At 34.9% G+C, this 20,630-nt stretch overlaps 1 protein-coding gene across 2 annotated transcripts in view; it reads right to left on the reverse strand.

The window, feature by feature from the left end:
- Nucleotides 1-20,630, reverse strand: part of GNAL (G protein subunit alpha L) — a 515,901-nt gene that overhangs the window by 258,749 nt on the left and 236,522 nt on the right. The window contains exons 1-4 of one of the 2 annotated variants that reach the window (XM_072604209.1): nucleotides 11,352-12,508; nucleotides 10,917-10,989; nucleotides 9,795-9,849; nucleotides 9,488-9,607 (exon numbers count right to left, since the gene is read on the reverse strand). In XM_072604209.1, coding sequence (XP_072460310.1) covers nucleotides 9,488-9,607; nucleotides 9,795-9,849; nucleotides 10,917-10,989; nucleotides 11,352-11,490 — 387 coding nt within the window. In that variant the 5' untranslated portion in view covers nucleotides 11,491-12,508. Of the gene's footprint in view, nucleotides 1-9,487; nucleotides 9,608-9,794; nucleotides 9,850-10,916; nucleotides 10,990-11,351; nucleotides 12,509-20,630 lie in introns of those variants that run through there. The other variant, XM_072604208.1, reaches the window with a different exon arrangement.

Here is a 20,630-nt window from a genome sequence, read left to right on the forward strand (position 1 = left end):
ACTGTAGTTCTACTTAATCATGAAATAAAACTAGGTTTACTCTGATAAGAGAATCAGAGACAAAGAAAGATTTACAATTTCAATGCTGATTTCTTTAACCTTTTTTCCAATTTTTTTCTGTCATCTCTAGTTTCTTACACTTATAACAAAAACTTATGCCTCAAATACTTTAGATTTCTTATGGAGGGCTTAAGTTTCATGCTATTTGTGTAAAGTTTGGGGAAGGTACTTTATTTTTCCCTCTGGGTTTATTCCATTTTAGCTAAAGTCATCAGAAATAACCTTAATTTTGTACTTTTATGAGGCCTCTTTCAAAGTGTGTTGACTTTGTGGGTTGTTGGTTTGGTTACTAGACTGAAGATTTGTGGTTGGCAAAGTGTAGTACTTCTAAAAATACATAATTGAGAAATCATCCAATACAATTGTAAACGGGTGAAAGAGTTCCAACAGGCAAGAAAGTTTCCTCATTCTATGTTAAGGAATACTTGCTCTGGCAAATTTTGCTGCATAAATGGCCGAAGCTTCATTCAAATAGAAAACAGTGTAAAGTCCCCACCAAACAAGTCATGTGACTGATGTATTACTGTATTTCACTCTTGAAACTACTAAAAAAATAATCCTGTTGCATTATTTTGGTTGTATTCATTACTTTGGGTGACTTTTCCCTTTTTAAAGATAACTGGCACCTTTATTTTAATGTCAAAAGAGGCAAGATTTTCTCAAAGGTTTTAATCAGTCCTATAATGTTTCATTTAAACATCCCCCTTTACATTTAAAAGAAATGAATGTATAAAAAATGTATAATAATATAAAAGTTGTGTCACCATATTTTGAGGAAAGTAAAACTGAGGAAGCTGGATTTTTAGGATAAGGTCATGAAGTTTAAAGAGTTAATGCCAGTAAAAGGAGTTTCCATTTACTTTAGCTTCTATTTCAAGTGGCATGAAACTCCAGTTAAATTTCATGACAAAAGAGGTGACACAAATAATCACCATCTAAAACATGACCTTCACCTTTTTGTCTCCTTTTCCCACTACACAGAATTCATGCTAGTTTTGACTAAAGACCAAATATCTGCTAAATTCCAACAGGAAAGACTAGTTATTTCCTTTATTAGGGTTCTGTTTACATTTCCATTGTCAAGGTTAATCATTTGTTTAAATAAGATGTTGCACCTTAAAAATATGAGCAACCACAAGGATTTTTTTTTAAAGATTTAATTTACCTACATTTGAAATTCCCTTTTGTGTTTCATAAGCAGGATCAGAGGATTTGTCCTCAAGGCAGACTTTGTTTAAGCTAATAAAAGACCCTTCCTAATAGATAGATAAACATCCCTATTCATTAATGTTTAGTCTTCTTGACAGTAGGCACATGTGCATTCGAAATCTTCCTATACACTTAGAAATTAGTCCAACTTCCTGCTTGCTAAATATAATAATATATAATAATTAGAGTCTAATAATAATAATTAGAGTCTAAACTGCTAACCAGCTAATTCAATATCAACAATGTTCTTTAGATGATATTTAATATGTGTTCAAGAACTTAACATTGTCGTGGGGCAGAATTTTGGTAAGCATTAATAACAAGTTCTTTATTATTTTGGGGATCCCTATTCATTTTGATTAAAGGCAACATTAATTGGTAAACAGTGATATTAACCAGCTTTCGGACATGTCCACTCACTGAATAAATAAAAGATATTTCGTGTGTCAGGAATTCCTTAATTGAAAATAAATTCCAATTTATGCTGACTAAGCAGGTACCACCTTTTAGGCAGAAGGGTTATTTTTGTTTATTTTTTTTTTTTTACTTTTAAAAGGACAAACATAATTTTGATCATCAATATAAAAATCACTTGAATTTGTTTATTTTACTGTCATAATGTGTATGAAGGGATCAATCGTATACAGAGAAAATTGTCAGTGATATATAATTCTACTAACATCTTACACTCGTTTAGAACTTTATACCTTTTAAAAGATTTTTACTTCTATTCTGTTATCCAGCAATACAGACAAGCTTCCGGAGACAACTCTAGCCTCCTTCTGAAGATATGAGGCTTTTGTCTGATATTAAGTGACCTCTTGCACTTTATATGTAGGAGGAAAAGGGCAGCAGTAAACAATCTATGTTCTGGGATCATAGGACTTTGCCTTCCAGAAATGTGAGCCATGAACAACATTTGTTGAGTTGTTTCATGTAATGGATAACCTACAAACTGGAAAATTATCATGTCAATAAATGAGTTATCTTTAAAGCTTTCATGTAAAACTAGCAACAACAACACTAATAATAATCATCTTATTTATATAGTGCTCTAAAGCTTACAAAGCATTTTTATTAAAACATTTGTTGAGATCTTAGAGAGGTGAATTCTAGTCCATGGTGACAGAGAGAGTATTAGAACTAGAATATTTTTTTAAAATATTAAATTAATACGGAACATTTCAGGAATGTTATATGCTCTCTAGAATATCTTGTTCTATTAAAATTTAAAAACCTTTGCACTAATTTTTATTTTTTTCTCAAAAGAAGTAAGTGAGGTATAAATTCATTACTGTGGATGAAATAATAGTCTATCAGCAAGTGCCAAAATTCTCCACTAAACTTCTTTTAATACTGCAATAATGGCAGACATACTTATTAACTAGTACAGTACAGAGTACAAAATAAATGTTTAGTAGTATTCTGCTAAAAAAACACTATAACTAGGATGAACATTTTAATTTTCTTTTTTGAGAGTAGTCATCTAAAGCCCAAAGATAAAACTATCTTCCACAATTTCCCGCATATGTATACTGTGGAATTAATTTCTTAAACACAGAGCAGGTCAGAGGTTTAGAAAAAAATATGGAAAATAAAAATGATAAAGAGAAAAAGATACCTATCATCATATTTAATATTTTATCAATCTACTTTTATTTTCAAAAACTTCCTGCAAGTAACTTGGCATACCAAATTCCTGTTAAATCTGAATGTCTGTTTTCCTTTCTAGACAATTTGAAATAAAGATTGTGCCTATATTTAGTCCATCACAAAAGTTTTACTATTAATAAAGCCCCACAGGATTCTAATATTAAAAGGCCCTATCTACCAGATCACTAAAAGTATTGGTAGAGGAAAATTATGACCCTACATTTCATCTATTGGTATTATCAAGTGCTATCTATATTTATACATAGTATTTATTAATGTTCTTATAAATGTGTGAAGAATTATCTCCATCTCCCCTCAATATTTCCAATATAGCTTTAACTTCTTAATTCCTTCTCTTTCTCTAACTTCATTGATAATTACTTTAAGAATTATGGTTGGCACTAAATAGCATACTGTCTGTATTTCCTTTAACTATAATGACAATTGGTTTAGTTGTTCTACCAATAGAGTGGTGGTTATATTTGGTATCCCACAACTATTTCCTTCACAAGAGTAGCATATTTTAGGTCAAAGTAAGCTCAAGCACAAACTCCTGGGAAAGTTTTTCTCCCTGTTATTTTTTTAAAGTTATATTCTTTTAGCTGCTATTTTGTGTGACCACTAAACACATACACACTAATTTTGATTAAAGAATTCCAATATAATTCAAAATAGTGTTCTCATTATGAAAAGTAGAAATGATGGCTTTTTAAAAGAGAGGAAAACTGACAAGTTTTGCATCAACTAAGAAAAATGGAATTGTAAAGCCTCATTATTATAACTTAAGGGAGGAAATGCTGGATGAAAAACAAGGAGGTAAAAAACATTGTTCTTAAGTCATCATTATGAATGAAAAGATATTTCAATATATTTGTTTTAGGTTATGACAAAGAAACTAAGCCATCCTGTCTTAATTTGTTAACTTCATGCTATACAACTCGTCTTATTAAAACAAACAACAAAAAACTCGAGAGGTAGCACGTTTTATAGTAGAAAGACTGCTAGATTTGGAATCAGAAGACCAGCTTTGCCAAACTACTTGTTTCTTGGGCAAGCCTTTTAACCTTTTTGATCTCAGTTTCCTCACTTGTTATATCAATAGAGAGGGGTAGTTTCTAAGTTCCCCTCCAGCTCTAAATATTCAGAGGTCACAATACTGGAGGACACCATTAAGAAAAAGAAATTATTTACTTTCACCCCCCACATCCTTTTCCTGTCATTTTAAGTTAACTAATCAGAGCACTTGGGACTCAGTCACTAGGCACTTTGCAATAGCAAACATACTGTGCCATATCTGTATAGACGAATATACTACTAGAAGAAGTGAATACTGAGAAATATTGCTCCAGTGTCAACTGTGGCCTCAAAATAAATGTTATTTGGACAAAAAATGAATTTTGTTCCATTATAAACTTGCTTCCTGCTTTATGATTTCTCTCATTCTTTTGTTATACCTGTTAGTAAAACTAATGTAAGGTCCTATATCTCTACATAACAAATAAACGGTCAACTTTCTTTTTAAACAGGAAATTCAATTAAGCAAAAATGTATTTAGCAACAATATGCATTGTACTTAGTGATGGAAAGGCAAAAAACAAAATAGTGCTTTTCCTGGATATGAAGTGAGAGTAAAAGGAAGTAGAGGCAGGCTATGCATTTGCCAGTTCTTTGACACTTCTCCAGAAATGACTAGTTTTTGCCATTAACAACGAACACTATCTCCTCTGTCAAGACAACCTCCCTGTTTATATAATTCAATATAGCTAACAGCAGTAAGATCTTTTCCTTAATTCAAAAAATCATTTGTGCAGCACTTGGACACAAACATTAATGATGTGTGGCTATCAACAGATCTTTCATAAGAAGGGACCTTCAATATATGTATTTATATGTGTACTGGTGGGTATATATTTTAAATGCCCAACTTAAGGAGCCAAAAAAGAAATTTAAATGCAAAATATGGAATATAATGCTTGCTATTCTCAGTTACAATCCCCTAACTTGAAATATAGTAAAATCCACACTTCTCAAATAGTACTTGAAGTTAATTTGGCATTGATTCAGTCATGAAATATTATTATAAATTTGTTGTTATTATTTGGTACCAAAAATAAAACTATCTTTGTGGCAATTTGGTGTCAACTGAAATTGTAGTGCACATTCATTTCCAATTATTTAGTGATTATTCATATAACTTTTAGTTAAAAACTCTTTCTAAAATAAATGTTATATTTATTATAATACTCATTCAAAACTTTATTCTAACTTCTAAAAAGGTTTTAGAACCTTATAGTACTGAATACTATCAACCTTATGGGTTACTGTCATTTTAAATATATCTATTATTTTTAGAAGCATGTGAATGGGGCATATATTCTAATATATAAGAAATGATACTACTGTTTTTATATTATATTAAAGAGAAAAAATAGGACATCTTAAAAATGGCAAATAAAGTATTAAATCTCTGAAAATATTCTACTTAAAATATAGCTGCCTTTTAAATCAAACCATATAAACATGAAAAATAAAATTTTATGTTGCTATTTAAACATGTATAGAAAATATGTATAAAATTTTTAAGATAATGTTAAGTTTTTATATTTGTTATGTAGTTCAAATTCAAAAATTAAAAAAAATTTTTCCAGAACAAGGATTTTAAAGTTTCTCTGTATTTGTGTTCTGTTTGTATTTACTATGACTAAATTACTGAACATTTACCCAGGTGGAAATTTATCAAGTTTATGAAAAGAAAAACAAGGAACCCAGTTTATTTGAAGAAATTATAGGCAACCCAAGAAAGAAAATGAATTTAAATATTTTATCTGCATTATCTCTGGATCACTTCATATACTTAAAGATATCTACCTCTATGTTATTTATATCTGTGTATCTCTGGTCCTATCTATCTACTTTTAATAACAATCTTAACTAGACTTGTCTTCGATATGTGCTATATATCACAATGGTTAATTAATTGTTTTATTATCCTTAAAACCAAAATTGTTATAATATAAATGTTGAAACTCAATTTAAGATTTTTTGGGGGGGGGAGTGAGAGAACTAAAAGGTCTGAATCTGTGACTTCACTATTTTGGGAAGCTTCAAGCGTAGAAATGTCATTTAGTTGTGTAGATAAGAAACTAGGCCAAAACTTACAATTCTAAAGACTCAGATGGGGTGCTGAAAATACTAAGTGACTTGTCCATTTTACACACCTAGCATGTGTCGGAAATAGCACTTGAACTCAGGTCTTTCTGGATCACAGGGTTTATCTTTTAACCATGACATTTTTTCAAGACATTAAGAGATGAAAAAAATACACATATGCAAAGTTTCTAGGATCAAATCATTTTGATATTTTATTCAAAACTATGCTTAGGTAATATAAAATGCTTTTGAATATTGGAAGTATAATGTATCCTCAGTCTTTTCATTTTTCTTCACAAAGGTTTAGAACACAATTAATGCCTGTCAAATTTTTCAAATTTCAATCAGCATTTGATTAAACATCTTAGAAAAATAGCATTGAACTGGGAGTCAGGACACCTGCGTTTGACATGTGGCTCTGACATTAACTAGTTGTATATCCTTGGGGATAAACACCTGGCTTCTTTGTGCCTCAGTTTCCTTGGTTACAAAATGAAAGAGTTGAATCAAATAATCTTTAACAGTCTGTTTAACCCTGAATTTCTATTACACTATGTGAAGTTTGGCTTGTAAATATCTTTACCAATCACAGAAATAATGACACAACTATACTGACATCAAAATGAAAATTATACTTTTTAAAAAAAACTTCTCTTAACTTATTTAAAAATAAAGTCTTTCTACTATAACAATACATTTAATATTTATAAAGGTTACACATTACTGAATATATATTGTAAGATCCAACACTGTTAGTCTGAAAATCAATTGATTCTTAAAGATTAAATTTACAAAATAAAATTTTAATTAAAATGAGACAGCGGTACACTGCAAAACAAGCCACTTCACTATGTTGTTTCCACAAAATTTCAAATATCATGTATCATTCATCTTTTAAAAACTAACCTTGTTTTCTAAGTATTTCCGGGGGGGGGAGAGAAAGTATAATTTTATAGCACAGAATTTTAAATTAAGACCAGTGGTGGCGGGAAAAACAGACAAACCATAAGACTTGGATTTTAGTTTTATCACCTTGGGCATGTCACTTAACATAAAAATCTGTTTCCTCAACCACAAAATGAAATAATTACTGCTAGGCCTACCTCAGAGAGTTGTTATAATGTCACATTTGATCCTTATGTGTGAAAATGCTTGGAAAAATTATAAAGCTTTATACAAATGTAAGGTATTAAACTACTATTTAAACTAAATATAAGGTACAAAACTATGAATGCAGTTTCTTTGGTTTTACAAAATGATTTAACTTTACCAGAGAATAGACAAAAAAAAAAAAACAAAAAACTTCATAGAGTTTTATTTCAATGGTGAACTATCTTCTGGTCTCAAATACACTTCAACCACTGTAAATCACTTAACCAATAAATCTAGACAGGAAGTAAACACTAGATTTAGGCACATGTAAATTTGAATAACTTTCCTGCTACTAACAACAAATTCGTATTTGAAAAAAAATTATCTTCTCCAAAGCAATCAAACATTATTATAAAACAAGCCCCTAGTTTTTGTAGCACTCTCACAGAAGCTTATCAGACATAAATTCTGGAGCTACCCAACTCAATATTGCCAACACCAATGTGTGAGGGGAACAGTGATAAATTCATTTTAAATGTTCACCACATAGATTAAATGATGAAATATATATTTTAATGGACATGTCATATAGTTTAACATTATTTTCCTGGCATAAATAATTTTACTCATATTATTAATTAAACATGGGTATACATTCTCACCTAACTTCGTTATGTAATAATAAGACAATGGACAGGCCTATAACACTTCCAAAGGGAACTAAAATTTTTTAAGTCAGCTGCACTGATTCCTAATTTTCCTTTTTTTTTTTTTATTCTTCTAAATATATTCAAGTCACCTTGATATCTCTATGAAAATATAGCTTCATCCACTGGAAAACTGCAGTTTATTGAACAGTTTACTTTTTTTCTTAAAAAAAGACAATTTCAGGTTAAAAGCTATACTAAATCAGGTACTTGAGATTCATGAGAATACAAACACTTCAGAATTCTCTGTCACTCTCAATTTTGAATCTGCATGTCTATGAATACAGGGCTATCTTCATCTGTTTCTGAACTCATGAAAACAAGACATGGTACAGTACCCAGAAAAAGCCATATGTCATTTCATTTTCTTGCTCAAAATACATAATTATCTTTACACTTGTTAAGAATTACCCATAAAATATTCTTTATTGATCTTATACCAACTTACACAACAATCTCGTCTGTTCAAATAGAAGCAAAGCTACTAAGTTCATCTGTTATATTTCATATCTCAAAATCAAGACTATTTAAATTGTTTTTTTCAAAGGACCATTTCATTTTAGATAACTTACCCACCAAGTGAGCAATTAGAAAGTGCATGTGGGTGTATTCTGCAGTCATACATTTCTGTACAACCTAGTTCTATGTTAAATTCCAGATCCATAAGATGCTTGAATTATTTTATCTTGAACATTCAAAGTGGAAGATTTATCAGAAGCCAAACCACATTAGGCTATATGAGTCATGAAATAAATATGAAGGCAACTTCTATCTCTCACTGCATTATATTAGTTGAAAACATCAGAACACACTACCCAATAAATAAGTGATTTTGTAATTGTAAAAACTTGTAATATCCAGAATTATTCAGTGAATGTGAAAAAGATGCCATAGGAAGAAGTTTAGGCTTAACTGTAGCCAAAACAAGTTGAATACAAATTTCCTTTTAAAAATACATTCTATCAGACTCTCAGTTACCAACATCACTAAGAAGTTAATGTTGACCATACAAAAAGAAACTTTTAAACTTATCTCTGTAAGCAGTAACTGCCATCAAAATGACAAACAGATACTAAAGTTTCCCTAAATAATACAGGCCATGACCCAAACCAGAATAATGCTTTACTACAAAAATCAACTGTAATTCTAGTCAGAACACAACTCTCATTTCCACATCTGAAATGATGGATATGAATATTAAAAATGAACTAGACTGTTATTTTCACTGTTGTAGATGCTATACTTGAAAAGACATTTCCATTTCTTAAAATTTTAGGATAAGCATTTAGTCATTATTTATTAATTGTGTGTTGTTTCCTTGTAGAGAAACAATGCTAAAGTTTTGTAAAAGCATTCTTTCACAACTGGACTCTCTGAAAATAGAAATAAACTTGTCACTAATTTAAGAAAAAGCCCAAATTCCTGCTGAAATGTTTACATACATTCACAGAACACCAAAGTTTCCTAAACTAAAAAGTTTAACCAACTTTACTGAAATAGGTACAAACTATCTGCAGGAAGGTCTCTCAATAAACAACCATTATTTGAGTCCTCTCATTAAAAGGTTTTGTCATATTAAAAATGCAATCCTCTGAGGTATTTAACCAAAGACTTACCTGTGAATAGTCAAAGTCAGAAAGAGGGGCTATGCTCTTGATATAGTCTGATCGAAATTGGTTGTCTGGGTTGGCCAATGGAACTGGGGGTATTAAAGTGCTCATTGCTGAAACTATTGTCTAGAATTGGAAAAAAGGGGGAAAAGACAAGTATTAACCTGGATAAATGTAACATACAGAGTCAAAATATATTCATCCAATATGACAAAAGGATGGGACTTTGATCTACGTTATCTTAGAAAGCAAAATATTTTATTTTCTCCAATAAGCAGACATTAAACAAAATAAAATTAAAATGTATTCTTACCACAATCGCATCTTTAACGTTTTTCCGGATGTCCAGTATTTTCTGTTTCTTTTCTCTGTATTAAAACAGAATTATTAACAATTTTAATTAATCACTCCCATTAATCCGATCGACTAATAACTAGGATTTCAAGATCTTCAGCTATTTCTTTGGCATTTAAATCTTCAACATTTACTCACTGCCTTGTCTCTGCAGCAGGTATCAAGTGCAGCAATAGCCGCTTTTGATTATGTCAGATAAGTCCACCAAGGCAATTAACTGAAAAGATTTTTTGCGGGGAATGAATAACTCCCCTTATTCCCTGTATATGCTGGTTATTTCTTTAAAATGTATGTATATGTATATCTACATATGTTTAGACATAAGCAGTACCCTGAACATATAGCTAAATTTAACTCAGTATAATTATAGCTACAAACATTAAGTACACAGACTTCTACATATACATGCATAAACACCTGTCCAAAACATGTGTTCTCTCTCTCTCTCTCTCCCTCTCTCTGTCTAATATATATGGCAACCTGTATGTATAGATAGCATATTTACTGTCATAAATCTATACACACCCAGCATATGTTTGTAATTATGTCAATAAGCTGAAATTCAGATGGTAGCTGAAAGATGATGATCTAATTATTAAGACAGCTAATGATTAATAGAAATTTGGGAAATCATCCTCAAGACTGACATTCTACAGACCAAGGCTACATGATAATCCACTACATTCTGTTGAATATTTCCTTTGGAAAACCAGAGGAGAAAAAAAGATTTATTCTGTCTAGTCATATACGCCTTGATACTTACTTGCATCTTTATATCACAAAACCATAAACAGTGGCTATTTAGTAATTTGCCATGTTAAAAAGTAGTCGCCATGTTGTTACTCCATAGGGGCCTGTGAAGGCACTGCAGTAGCTACAGTATAAGATACGGTAGAGGGGATGTAAGGGGGAAAATACCACCACAGATTTTTTTCTTACTTAAAAAAATGCCTGGGCCATACCGCAAACTTATCTATATGGGAAAACCGTTCTGAGCGGATGCAAGAATGTCACAATGGGTATGCAGTTTTGAAGTCAAACAAACAAAAACATAAATGACAAAACTACGAGCACTTCTTACTCTGGATTAAATCCATTGACGTGCAGGATCCTCATTTGTTTGACAATAGTGCTTTTTCCTGACTCACCAGCCCCTGCCAAGAAAAAAAAATTATATTGCAATACGCGTCTTTATACCATTGACATCTCTCCAAACACAACAGAATTCGTATTCTACACCAATACATGTACACACGCATATGTACACATACACATACATAGATATATACATATATTAATTACAGTAGGATTACAAATCATTCCAGAGGTGTCCTCCTGTTTTTCAAGCTCACGGATACCTTAATTACCAAACAAAATCAGTCCATGTGTGCATGAAACCCCCCCCACCTTCACTGCCCTCCCCCATTAGCATCCAATTTCCCGGTTAGCTTATAGCCTCTCCTCTACATTTCCAACCGTGGGAAGCTCAGGCAGTTGCATCCCCCTCCTGCCTTACCCAGTAAAAGCAAACGGTGAGTCGCTTTATAAGCAAGTCTCTCTTTCTGCAACTGCTTCTCTATTTTTTTGTTGGCCTCTCGTCGCTCTTTTTCGTCGAGGCGCTGATCTTCCGTCTTGCTGTTGCCCAAACACCCCATGTCTGCCCGCTGGGTTGGATGTCAGTCAGATACAGTTATGTATTTATATAAAAAGCAATAGTGATTTATAGGTATTTATAGATTCCCTGCGACGGCTTCTCTCTTCCCTGCTGCTAAGATGGTCTCTCGGTGCTTCCCGATCCAAAGCAGGTTTTTCCCTTACCCACCCCCCACCCAACCCCCCCAAATGAAAAAAAAAAAGAGATGCAAGGAAGATCCACGAAGAGGGATGTTTTTAAGGAAGAAAAAAAATCTGCAGCAGGGCTATAAATAGCATACAATGAAGGGGGGGGGGGTGGCCCTTCTGGAAAAAAGCCTAATGCTGCGCTCTCTCCCTCTCTCTTCCCTCTCCAGCGCACACACACATACACCCAGACACACTCCCTGTATTTCCCTGTAAAGGTCTATTTCTGCCTTCCTCCTAACTCAGCACTGCCTCTTTCTGTGAGACCAGGAAATAGCCCACAGACAGACCCCCAAAGTGCAGAGCTTTTCTCCTCTCTTTCTCCCGTTCGGAAAGTCCGTTCTGGTCTGCCTGCCTCTCCCCCGCTCTGCTCCCTTTCCCTAAGGCTCCGCTGCACCTCCAGAGAGGCGATATCCGCGGCTTGTACACAGGCGCACACACACGTACCCAGTAGCACCCTCTCGGTGTGAGTGAATGAGAGCACAATTAAAGCGCAGCCTCCCAACCAGCAGCGCTGGCTTCGTCCCTGCCCAAGCTCAGCACTGCCTCTCGCTGCCAGAGAGGTGAACAGCGAACATTGCATTCTCTTGCTCTCTCCCCTCCCCCTTTCCCGAGCCTCTCCTCCCCTAGGATTTCACTCTAATTCCAGCTACATTTTTTTAAACTTGGGCGGAGAGGACAGGGACCGAGGACGAAAGTCAGGGCCCTGATGATGCCCTCAGCTCCCCCGGCACTGATGGAGGGGCTGTCGAGATGGAGAATCACTTCGGCCGGTCCATCCCGACCCCGCCTCTTTCCCACTAGGTGGGCGCCGCCTGCACCCCGGCCACCACTGGGCTGCCGCCCCCTCGGCTCCGCTCCTCTGCAAACTTCACGTGGCCCTGAAGCAGCAGGAAGCAGGGAACCAAAGGCGGAGCTGCTCGCCTTCCACATGCAGTGTGCAGTGCGGGTGTGAGGTAGACCGATCCACACACCCGATCAGGGACCGAAAGACACACACACGCACACACACTTAAAGGGCTCCTCCTGCAGCTGATGCGCGGAGGCATCTTGATATGCGGTGTCATTCCCTACAGGAGTCTGGGTGATTGTGAGGAGAAACACAAGCAAAACAAAACAAAACCAACCCCAAACCAGCCTCCAAAACTGAGGTTGAAAAGGTCTGTGGAAGGGTTCTGCAATTCTGGGATAAGTACTGAGGGACAGAACGTGGGGTGACCAAATGCGGTGAGGGATCCCCGCCCCCACCCCCATCCTGCGGCTGTCAGGATGCCCCCCGACGCCTGAGACTGATGTATTTTCTCCGGGGAATAAGATAGAGAGTGAGCTTTAACGTCCTCCTCCACACCTTTGCTTTGTGTCTGAAACCACCTAGAAATCTAGTGATGACTACTTTAGAGTAATACATATGGTATCAGAGGCACAGGATTTAAAGAATTTTCATTGGTCACATGACCCCCTTTGTTCTCTTAATTTCCAACACTTCTTGCTTACCCAATACTGCACCTCTCCCTTTCCACCTTCCCTTCTTTTCTGATTAAATCCCCCATCTTTCCGGTATAGTGCCTTCCCTTTATGGATTTAACAGTTTTTTTTTCCCAATTCTTTATGGAAGAGTCCCATGGCTAAGGCACTGTGGAATGGATGAAATCAGAACACTTAAATCTGATTTTAAACTTTACTAGTAAGGTTGTGAACTTGGTCAGTCATCTAAATCCTCTATGTCTTATAAGGATCATAGGATTATAAATGCAAAATTGGAAAGGATCTGAGAAGAGATTTGGTCTAACCTCTTCATTTAAAGACGAGGATACTGAGGCACAGGGAGGATAAATGACTTGCCCAAACATACACAGCTATAAAGCCCCAGAGTCAGGATGAGAACCACATCTAACTCCAGTACTTTTCAGCTACTGGATTACCCGATATCCTTGCACAAGGGCTCAAAAAGGAGAGTCAAATGTGAACATTAGGGACAGGCTGTTTTAAAAATCACAATGTTGTAAATCCTTTGTATTTTCAGGCAGCTATTATATAGGCAATAAATATTAATAAAACATGTTTAGGTTAGTTATGTTCAGTTTTTAGATGTAAGCAACACATTATGAAAGGGTGCTTTGTGGGGTGCAGTCAAGACACTTGTGTAGGAATCCTCACCCTAATACTCAACTGCCAGTTTTCTATGGCACGTTACTTCACTTCTTATCTGCAAATTAGGAATAATTATACTTCCACTACAAACCTCACAAGGAAATACATTACTTTCTTTATACTTTCAAGGATAGTGGATTTTATGAGTATGAGACATTGCTTTGTTGAAAGAGATCAGAACCCCTTTGCGCCTTAGTGGATAATCTTCCTGAGGTATGGCCCAGAATCCCATCAGCCTATGACCAAGCTGGTGATGAACCTCTCCAGTCTTAGGAAGGCTGGTGCTCAGAGGGCAGACAACAGTCCACCATCTGCCCCTTACTAAAGCTTTCCAGACTGGAAAGACTAGCCAGAAGGTGTGTTCTATTGGCCTAGCAGTATAGGGCTAGCTATAGAAATATGTATTGTTATTATTCCAATAGACTTACTGGGCTAATGTCATCAGATGAGTGATACAATACACCTTAGCAGAAGCAAAAGTTGCTTTCATGCTGCTAAATTTCAGTCTAATAAATCATAGAGAAGATATTGCATCATAAGACATAATGTCTTATGACACTATGACCAATATAAAGTCAAGGACAAGCCCTATTAAATACATGTTGTTCATGTGTGGTCCAACTCTTTGTGGTCTTCTGGGGTTTTCTTGGCAAAGATATTGGAGTGGATTGCCATTTCCTTCTTCAGCTTATTTTACAAATGAAGAGACTGAGGCAAAAAGGGTTAAGAGATTTGCCCCAAGTCACACAGTAACTGAGGCTGGATTTGAACTTACAAATTTGAGTCTTCCTGATTCTAAGCCCTGTACTTAAACCACCAAGTCAACTAGATGCCCACTGACAACAAGGCCTCCAGCAAAAGAATAACTCAATTTGGTTTCATGTCAAAAAGACCTAACTAATTCTACACCTTTTTTTGATAATCAGGAAGCAGTCAGATGTGGTGGAAAGAGTATTGAGCTTGGAGTCAGAGGACCAGGATTGAAATCTCAGCTTGCTTCTTATTACTTGTAAAGTAAAATGAGAAAGTTGGACTACATGGTCTTTAAAGTACCTTTTGTTTTAAATCTATGATCTCATGATATAAATGGATAACTTTAAAAAGCACAGCAAACTATAAATCAGGAGTTCTTAAAATTTTCTGTGTCATGGACCTCTTTGGCCATCTGATAAAGCCTACTATGGACCCCTTCTCAGGATGTTTTTTTTAATACATAAAATAAAATACAGTCAAGGAAACCAACTGTATTGAAATGGTTATCAAAGTATAAAAACAAAAATTCACTGACCCCAGGTTAAGCACCCCTGCTTTAAAGTACTTCTGTTGACATAGGCAGACATACAGTATAACTTATGAACTGGGTTAAATGATGTAATCTTGTGGGAAGAGACCAAGTTAGGATCTGTTCACACATGTTTGCAAGTTTACAACATTAGCCTAGCATAGGTTGATGAAGGATAGGGCAGTAAGGAAGTTATATATTTTATATAAAATAAATGTAGAAGAGGAACATGTGTAATGAAAGTGGCTTGCTTTATCTAATAAGTAGTGACTTCTTTTTTAAAAAAATGTGGAATATTGATCCAACAATGAAGTTTTCTGTACATATCTGCATGTGCACACAGATTTATAAGTCAAGATTATTGAAAGGTTAACTCCCTTAGCTTATCCAAACTACAACTACCCATCTACACTCATCTATAACACAGAATCTTAGAGTTGTCTGAGGTTTAGAGAAGTTAAGTGATTTTCCATAGGTCACACAGCTAACTGTTAAGTGTTAGAGGTTGCATTTAAATAACCAAGTCTTTCTGACTTCAAATCTGGTATTATCTCCACTATGTCATGTTGTCTTTATACATACATACATATATATATATACGCATATATGCATACATACACATGTGTATACGTGAAGCAAATGGTAATAAAACAAAATTGGTACTATGTAAGTAACAGAGTCTGAAATAGTAAAAATTGCTTTTATTATCATTAATAAACATTATTACTCTAGTAAAGGTTAGGATGGAGATTACAGGAATAAGAACCAGACCTGTGATTTCATTAGTTATAAGAAAGTCCAAGATGAGGAAATTAATGCTACCAATAGACATTGGTACCTTGAAAGAAACTTAAAAGTCTTTAGAGAGCTGCTGGGAATATTGTTAAGTGATTATACAGCCTATATGTGTGAATTAAGACTCAACTCTAGGTCTCCATGTCTCCAAAGTCACATCTGTGCTCTCTAAGCATATTGCCTCTAGAAGGTTATTAGGCTAATAAATTTTTATTTTCTCTTTTCATATTTCTATTTCTTGGATTCACGATCCAAGCAATATTTTTTTTCCAATATAGGTGATAATATTTGTACTATTCACTTCTGTCATGTTATTTGATTTCTCTTAGGAACAAATAATCCACTATAGGATACAGATGAAATTGCTGTTTGGAGGTGGAAAAAGACAAGGAGATTATATTCAGAAATAATCTTATTCATGTGATAAAAGTTGCCAAAAGTCTAGTTCTACCTTCAAAATAGCTTAGGAACCTATAGTACTCTAGAAAAGTAATAAAGAATTTCTGATTCTATCGAACACACTTTTTATAACCTGCTTTACAATAACAAAATCTTAACGTCAATCAAATTATTTTAAAGTGTTATATTAAGGGACTCAGGAGATAGCACCTGATCTCTGAAGTGATCCATGTTCTTCCAGCTTTTTAATACTCTTTCCCTATTCAATTTACTTCATATTAAACTTATTTTTGTATATATTGTTTCCACCTACTACAATGTACTAATGCAGAATACTGTTTCATCTCTGTCTTTTCAACCCTGGGACCTAGCAAAATGCCTAGCATATAGCAGGAACACAATAAAAGTTTGTTGAAATACACTGAATATCTAGATCACTGATCAAGAAGAATCTATTAAATTTTTTTTCTATAAAAATGTATTCTCATTGTTTAATATAACAACACAAAAAAGGGTTAGTTTAGCTGGTATCTTATTAACTGGAACACTAATAAATACAGCCTTTCCAAGTGTATATACTATATGAGAATAACTGCTGTTCATAATAATGGACCTGAGGCAAGATCCTGAAGCGCCTTCTGAATCATTAATTATTAAATTATGTTCAGCACAGTTCTAGTGTTTTGTTTCATTATATTCTAATTCTTTAAAAACTGGTAAACCACATGTGGCACATGTGGTAACCTTATTAACCCAAATACCATATTGCCTTACTCAGGTTTGATAATAATGAGTTTACTATGAGGGTTTCTCACAACTCTATTCCTTTACTTTCCTGATTCTCTCTTTTTCCATTTCTCTGCCATTGCCTTTGTCTCCTCTGCCTCATCACTTGAAGTTTGGGTTACTTACTATAAAGAACTGCTAACAATTATCCTTCTATTCCAAATCTCTTTCTACCCCTTTCCTCCAGATCCATAATGTTTATGTGGTTGGATTAATTAATATGAAAACAACAACACATGTTTATTCTAACCACCTCCCCTGCTCAAAAAAAAATCCAATTAACCTCTCCCCTACCCCTTGTACCCAAACCATTCCACAATATAGTCTCAGTTTATCTAGCCCTATCTCCAACTACCCCATGAACCAAACCAAGCTAGTTTACTCACTATGCTTCATCCAAATAGAATTGTTCATTCCTACTTCTCTTTTCAACTCTTTTCCCTCTATTCAAATTTTTTCAATTCTTCAGGGTCTAGTTCACACCTCAATTCTTCCAGATGACCCACTTCCAGAATCACCAAATCTCAGATTTAGAAGGGACTTCAAAGACCATCCAGTTCAACAGCCTATACAAGAGTCTTCTTTGCAGCATCCTCAACTGGTAGCAAGCCTTTGCTTGAAGATGTTGAGAGAGGGGGCTGTCTCCCTAGGCAGCCAATTTCATTATTAGATAGCACTAGTAATTAAAGCCATTCCTCACCCCCCTTTAAGCAAAATCTGCCCATTTTCAAACTTCACCCTTTGTTGTTAGTCCTGCCCTATTCCTCCAGGAAATACAAATCAAATCATTCTTCCATAAGAGACTTCTTTAAAAACTTGAAGATATTCTATCATATCTCTCACTATGCCCTTTCTTCAGGCTAAATATCCAGGTTACATTCATGTAATATATCTCAAAATCCTTCATTCTTTCTACAACCCTTCTCTTTATGTTTTTCAGAGTCTCAATGCCTACCATTTTCTCTCTTCATGTTTACTTCTCAACTCTTTACAATCTGGTTTCTGAAATCTTTTAACTGAAACTGCTCTCTCAGAGGTTACCAGTGATCTATTGACAAATCTGATAGACTTTTCCAATCCTTACCTTTTTCAACCATTGCAGCATTTGACATTGTTGACCACCTCCTTCCCTCTAGACATACTCTCCTCCCTGGGTTTTTATGACATTCTTTCCTTCTGATTCTCCTACCTGCCTGTCTATGCCTTCTCAGCCTACTTTGTAGGGTCATTATCCTTGTCCTTCCTTCTCTTCATGAGTTTAACCCAAGGATCTATTCTTGGATTTCTCATTTCTCTCTGTACTCACTCACTGAGCTCAACAATAACATTTATACAGATGACACTCATGTATACATATCCAGCCCTGACTTTTCTCCTGAACACAAGTCTTATATTACTAATTGCCTATTATCGGTCTATATTTAATCAATTATCATTTACTACCTACTATGTGCTGGACATCCTTAATTCTCCATATGTGGCACATATTCAACATATCCAACAGAGAACTCAATATCTTTTCTCCCTAACTCCCACCCCTTTTCCTAGCTTCCCTATTTCTTCTGAGTACACCATCATCCTTCCATCCCCCCAGGTTCACAATCTCTTTTGCTATTGTTCAGTCATTTCAGTCCTGTCCAACTCTTCATGACCCATTTGGGGTTTTCTTGGCAAAGATACTAGAGTGGTTTTTCATGTCCTTCTCCAGTTCATTTTACAGATGAGTAAATTGAGGCAAACAGGGTCAAGTGACTTACCCAAAGTCACACAGCTCATATATGTCTGAGGCCAAATTTGAACTCAGGAAGATAAGTCTTTCTGATTCAGGTCTCTTGCTGTATCTATTGCATCACCTAGCTGCCCTTCCCAATCTCAGAGGTAGCCTTTATTCTTCCTTCTTCCTCAATCTTTTTGTCTAATCAATGTCAAATCTTGCCACTCCCAACTCCAAATTTTATTAGAAATAAATCACATTAATCTCTCTTCACTTAAAAGGTCTATTTAGGCCCTCATCATCTCTGACTTGAACCACTGCAATATTTTTCAGTTTCTACCATCTCGAAACCATCTTCTACACAATTAGCAAGTTGGTAATTGTAAAGCTCAGGTCTAATCACATCACTCCCCTCTGCAAGACATTTCAGTGTCTCCCTCTCATCATTAGGATAAAATACAAGTCTTCTTTTTAGCTTTTAAAAACCTTCACAGTCTGTTCCCAAACCAGCATTTCAAGTTTACTACATGCTACTTTCCAAGCATTCTATGATTCAGTCAAATTGCTATAGTTCTACCTATTTCCTGAGCCCCAAATTTTATTTCTCATTTGCATGTTCATGGATGGACAGGCTATTCTCCCATGTCTGGAATTCACTTCCTCCTCACCTCTACCTCATGGAATTCTTATCTTCTTTTAAAACTAAACTCAATTGCTACCTTCTAAAGAAAGCCTAACCAGATTTCCTTTCAGTGTTCTCACCCCCTAAAAATTGCTTTAATTCACTTTTTTAATATTCTGTATTTACTAATTTGTGTTCAGATTATTTCTTTCAAAGGAATGTAAGCTTCTTGAGGGCAGGGACTTTACTTTTTTTAAATTTTTTTTTTTTTGGTCTGTATAACTTAATACCAGCGTCTAACACTTAGATGTTTTATACTTCTTGAATTGAATAGAATCTTCCAGCTCTATCTTTCCCTTCTCTGACTCCTCCTGATGTTATTTACTTATTAAACTCATTTTGTCATTTAAGGCCTTTATCTAATTTTGTAGTAGAAACCATTTTCTCAATTCAGCTGTAAGCACCTTCATGTCAAGAATTGGCTTTAATTCTGATAGTAATGGCCTTTGAGTCTGCCAATTACTTTTTCATTCCTCATGATTATCTTTTGTCACTATTGTTTTAAAAATCCATCTTTCTTTTTCAGGTATGTGCAGGAAGCACAGATGGATATTTCCTGCTAATTGCATACACAGAAGGATAGCCAGAAACTACTACCTAAATCCTGCCCACTTCACAACTCTCCATTCCATCAGAGGTGTGGAGATTCCATTCTGACACCATGGGGAGGATTTTTATGTCTGAATCTCACTGCTCAAAACTGACTTTCTCAGATTCCCCACTATACCATACGGTTGACCATTTCAAGGCTCTAGGATGCATAACATGGGAGAAAAGATAGAGTGTTTCTTTCCCATCTCTGTTGTTAAGAATATTAGCCTAGAAATATATCAATCTTATTTCCTTCAAAGGCTGGAGAGGGTGGGCTTCTTAATTTTAACTTGAGAGGCATAACCCTTTGATATTTGTAGCTGGTCAAGAGTTATGACTCTCTTACTAAGAGAAGGGCAAAAGAAGAGAGGAAAATACTTCTGCTCAATGCCCTCATGAAGACTAAGAATGGTTGGTTTCCACATGGTTGCTTCTACCATTTCAACTCATCCTACATTTTCTACTTTTTTTCTAGTGATCTCTCAAGACATTTTATCTCATGACTTCTATTTTTCCTATATAGAACTGAAATAGGAGGAAGAGAATAGGTTGAATT

The sequence above is a fragment of the Notamacropus eugenii genome, chromosome 4, assembly GCF_028372415.1.
Source record: "Notamacropus eugenii isolate mMacEug1 chromosome 4, mMacEug1.pri_v2, whole genome shotgun sequence".
Classification (NCBI taxonomy): Eukaryota; Metazoa; Chordata; class Mammalia; order Diprotodontia; family Macropodidae; genus Notamacropus; species Notamacropus eugenii.